We start from the raw sequence: 802 nt of genomic DNA on the forward strand, positions 1-802 counted from the left end.
TATATATATATCACGTATACAGAGTTGAGTGTTGAGCTCAAAGGTCTCTACGATTGACGTAAAACTACACGTGCCTAATTGTACCTTCTTGCGAACTACGCAGTCCGAAGACATCTCCCCATCCGGTACATCTTCACGAACGTTGACGGTACTAAGTTGACTGTATGTTGTTGGGGGTGTTGTAGGTGGATTAGGTGACATCAAGCGCCACTATGGCACCCATACGCATCAGTATACGTTGCGCACATCGTGATTGCTTATATACCATATGCATATTCCACACATGCTTAATGATTCATATATATATATGTATATATATATATACCACATACAGATACGGAGCTGAGTGTGGGTCTCAAAGGCCTTCTGGGGGCTGTGGGGAGTGTTGTGGGAACACTCAGTGACATCGAACGGTCGCCGGTGCAATTAGATGCGCTGCTGATCGACAACCTCAGAGCAGACAGCACTGTACTACTCAACACAGTGGTACAGCACTTCACATCGCAGGCAATGCGACAGGTGTGTCGCATGGTCTGTATGATAGGGGGTGTTAGGGTTTGGTTGGTTGTGGCTGTATGTACCGATGCGCTGCTGATCGATAACCTCAGAGCAAACAGCACTGTACTACTCAACACAGTGGTACAGCACTTCACATCGCAGGCAATGCGACAGGTGTGTGAGATGGTTTGTCTGATAAGTGGTGTTAGGGTTTAGGATTTAGTTGTGGCTGTGTGTACCGTTGAGGCGGTTCAGTGGAATACTGTCGGATTGTTTGTCTGATGAGTGGTGTTAGGGTTTAGGG

At 46.9% G+C, this 802-nt stretch overlaps 1 protein-coding gene across 1 annotated transcript; it reads left to right on the plus strand.

Moving 5' to 3' along the window:
* Positions 1-334: 334 nt before the first annotated feature.
* Positions 335-672, plus strand: SARC_17689 (hypothetical protein; the record flags this gene model as incomplete). Its single annotated transcript, XM_014288220.1, has 1 exon — positions 335-672. A coding segment is annotated over one exon (338 nt), but the record flags the coding sequence as incomplete, so codon positions are not given.
* Between the last annotated feature and the right edge of the window lie 130 nt (positions 673-802).

Source organism: Sphaeroforma arctica (genome assembly GCF_001186125.1).
Source record: "Sphaeroforma arctica JP610 unplaced genomic scaffold supercont1.11697, whole genome shotgun sequence".
Classification (NCBI taxonomy): domain Eukaryota; class Ichthyosporea; order Ichthyophonida; genus Sphaeroforma; species Sphaeroforma arctica.